Source organism: Humulus lupulus, chromosome 5, assembly GCF_963169125.1.
Source record: "Humulus lupulus chromosome 5, drHumLupu1.1, whole genome shotgun sequence".
Taxonomy (NCBI): domain Eukaryota; kingdom Viridiplantae; phylum Streptophyta; class Magnoliopsida; order Rosales; family Cannabaceae; genus Humulus; species Humulus lupulus.
Window position 1 is genome coordinate 12,947,102 of NC_084797.1, and position 3,814 is coordinate 12,950,915.

Here is a 3,814-nt window from a genome sequence, read left to right on the forward strand (position 1 = left end):
ATTTTCTCCTCTTGCTTGAGTTAGGGACATTGCCTCCTTCGGTGACCTTTCTGACCACAGTTGAAGCATCCCTTGATGTTTGCATGACATTCCCCAAGATCTTTCTTTTGGCACTTAGAGCATTGCGGGTATTCTACATAACTCGAGTTATTGCCTCCATTGTTTATCCGTTCTCTTTCACTACAAGAAAATGGGGTCTTTAACTACCAATTGTAAGTGTAGGTAAAACTAGTCTAATGGCGAGTAATATGGTTTACCTACCAATATTGAATTGGTAGAGATTGGTAGGTAAAGGTTAGTGGGGAAAGAGTCTTTACCTACACTTATTAATACTGGTAGGTAAAAGAATCAGTGGACCCCACTAAGTTATAAATCAATTGATAAGTCAGCAGATGACGTGTTTGATGATGTGGCATCCTACATGTCTACTAACATGGTTTCCATAGTTTATGTATCTGATGACATGGCATCCTACGTGGCATACATCAAAACCGCCACTTGGCATCTTGTGGTTGCTCCACGTGTCAGACAATAATTTGTCCACGTGCTACAAGAAATTTGAATGATTGTGTTATTTATCCCCTTTTTATCGGTTATGTAGCACTAAATGATTGGTCCACGTGATATGTTGTAGTATACTTATTTTTACCTACACTTATTTATTTGTGAGTAAATATAATATTTCTATGTAGGTAATTTTAATTATATATATAAATTTTATTTAATATAAATAATAAATGAAAGTAATTAATTTGAAAAATATTTAACATTATTAATCAAATAAATTATTTAACTTTAATAAAAAATAAGCAAACATATATCATACAATATTCATTGCTTATTAAGAAGCACATTTCAAAAAAAAAAAATATCTATACATTATTTTTAGGTCATTGAAAACTCAATAATGTCATTTTTCTTGACATTCTTCCTATTCTTCACTTTGGGATCATTGTATGAGAGCCTCCTTTTCTCTGACTGAACTTATTGTGAATGTCGATGATGACTTTGGGAGGTGGACACCGACAATGGCCGGAGGTGGGGTTCGAATTGGCGCCAGTGAGAAGGACTTTATAATTAATTTCAGCAAAATAAATATCATCAATTTAATCATCATAAGGATTTCAGAAAATATATGACTTATTTTTATGGGCATTTACGACACTTGAGATACCAACATATATTAAAAATAAAAATAAAATATGAGCACATCAAGTGTCATAATCACCAACATAAAATAAGTATATTTATTCTTGAACATCATAGGCCAAAATAATTCAAAGTAACAATGACACCTACCACAATAGATTGCCTAAAAATAAATCAGAATACAAAAATATGGTGATATGAAACACTAAAGAACTAAACACAAAGGCAAAGTCTGAATGAACAGATCATGCTTGAATGCACATAGAACAAACCATACAAATAAATAGTAAGCTGAAAAGCAAGTTGTAAACCAAACTAGACCATACAAGCAAACAGAGAAAAATACACAAAATTCTTAACACACTTAAAGACTAAACACACATTGCAAATACTAAACACATAAACCATATTAAATCTAAGCCATATACTAATACTCATTGCAAATAACAATCAAAGGGCCTCAGAACAATGCACCATCATTAATCCTTCAGAACATTGGGGATTTAATCAAAATGAATCATAACAATATACCTAAAAGGCAACCAACCGAAAATATGAAACTCAAAGCCACCAAACCACTGAGCCAACAATCTGAAACGCACAAAGACATAGCCAAGTGTATCAAAAATTTCATACCACCCAAGCAAGCAAACCGATAACAATCTCTATATGGCGCCCCTGTCAAAACCGAACAACAATCTCAATATATGGCGCCCCTGTCAAACCGAATAATAATCACAACAAGGATAAAACAAAACAAAGGATAACAACCATTAATTAAACACAATTTAAGCAAAACCATACCCATAGAAAAAATCGAAACCAGGAAGTCGTTTCAGGGGCTGAGACGGAGATTCGAAAATTCAGAGAAGGGAGTCAGCGATTCAAAGATGGAGGTGTCAATAGGGGCTAAGACAACTTGACAATGGAGGCAAATATTCAGATTTGGAAGCGGTGGCAGTAGCTAAGAGTACTCATCGGAGGGAGGTCGCTAACTAATGATGAGATGCAACCTCATGTGTTGTTGGACAACTTAAAGTGCCGAATAACAACACTAAAAAAAATTACATACCGAAAAGGTCTTTGGTTGAAAGGTATGGTTTCGATGAAGTGAACGTGCCATGTCCACATCATTTTTGTAATCTGCGGTATTCTTACAGTTTCTACATCCACAGTTGTTCTTCGTGCAATACTTTCCAGCTTTGAAGCAAGAACAATAACTACACAATATATATATACATATCAATTTTCCCATTTCAAAAAAGTCAATCAATTGAGAAAATATTATAAATTCAGAAGAGTACAAAACAATAGGGTTGAGTTGTGATCACACTTACAGTTTCAAGCATTTAGAGGCTCTACAAGTGCAACATATTTCTTGAATACTTTTAGGTTTGAATCTGAATAATATACATTAATTAATTAATTTCAAACATAATAATAAAATTATTAACAAGTATCATCATATACATATAATATATATATATTGGAAAAAAAATTATTGTCTTATAGTAGTTATATATAGCACCTTTTAACTTCAACGAGAACAAGCTCATTATTGTCAGTGGTAGTACTACCACTAGCTGGTGTTCCATTGTTCCCTTGAGAACTAAAATTATTAATATTTAAAAGTCAATAAAAATTTATATAAAATAAAATGAGTATTTATTTATTTAATACTGTAATGTAATATTACCTGATGAGATTAGTATTGATTTGCAGTGTAGAGTTATGATCATCTTCTAATTCAGATAATGGGAAAGCTCTCTTTGTCGTAAGAAATTTTGGTGAAATGAGATCCTTGAAACTTGTTACACGAATAGGTTGTTCAAAAACTGGTCTCATCACACTTTTTTTACACTGCATATATATATAAATATATAAATGTTTATTCCGAAAAGATACAATGCATAAACATATATAAATGAAAAATGATACCTGAAACTCTGATCGAACATTGGAATCAGTCGGAAAATCAGGAGAAGACGACGTCGTAGAAATAAAGGGCAGATCGCCATGTACTTGTGTTGAAACGGCGTCGTTGGGTTGAGTGGGACTGGGACTGGAACTGGTCGTTGTCAACAAGTTCAGATCTTCGTCGATGGAGTTCTGCACGTTATTACACAGAGAGTCTCTTGATCATGATCATTTCAAAAAAATATACGTATAATAAATAAATAAATATGGTTGGTGAAAAATGATAACCTGTTCTTGGACGATGATTCTTTCATCGGAGGTTATGGAGTCGTGATCATCTCCGTAAGTGGTGACGGTGACGGTGGAAGTCGGAGGAGCAGTAGAAGAAGAAGAAGGAAATAAATAATCTAAGCACTCGACAATGTCACCCGAAGTTTTGGAGTCTGGTTCGCGTAGAGCCCCATCGCAATCTCCATCGAGCCTCCCGCGCCAGCCACATGCAAGAGAAAAGAGTGAGACAGAGAGAGGGAGAGAGAAGGAGCTGAGATGTTAGATTTGAGGGAGATTGAGAGGTGCGGCTGAGAGGAAGAATGAGAAACAAATGAACCCTAATCCCTAAAGCCCCAATCTGATTTTTAGGTCTGTTTTTTTTAATTAAAATTTTCTTATTTAATTAATAAATAAATATATTTTATTTATATTTTTTCCAACTATGTACACACGTGGCATGCCACATGTTATACAATGT

General features: G+C 34.0%; 1 protein-coding gene across 1 annotated transcript; it reads right to left on the minus strand.

The window, feature by feature from the left end:
• Window positions 1-1,710: 1,710 nt before the first annotated feature.
• LOC133778857 (uncharacterized) lies at window positions 1,711-3,530 on the minus strand. Its single transcript, XM_062218877.1, has 7 exons — window positions 3,495-3,530; window positions 3,088-3,258; window positions 2,846-3,009; window positions 2,678-2,758; window positions 2,487-2,549; window positions 2,222-2,369; window positions 1,711-1,740 (listed from the first exon to the last, which is right to left on the minus strand). The coding sequence occupies exons 1-7, from the start codon at window positions 3,528-3,530 to the stop codon at window positions 1,711-1,713; spliced, it is 693 nt and encodes a 230-aa protein (XP_062074861.1).
• Between the last annotated feature and the right edge of the window lie 284 nt (window positions 3,531-3,814).

Bases quoted from the DNA above. Each gene is read 5' to 3' on its own strand.
- LOC133778857 (XM_062218877.1), bottom strand. From the start codon at position 3,530: ATGGGGCTCTACGCGAACCAGACTCCAAAACTTCGG. The intron at 2,759-2,845 runs GTAATATTACAT...TAATAATTTTAG, and splicing joins ATCAATACTAATCTCATCAG to TTCTCAAGGGAACAATGGAA. The intron at 1,741-2,221 runs GTATGTAATTTT...TGTGCGTTTCAG, and splicing joins TTCAACCAAAGACCTTTTCG to ATTGTTGGCTCAGTGGTTTG.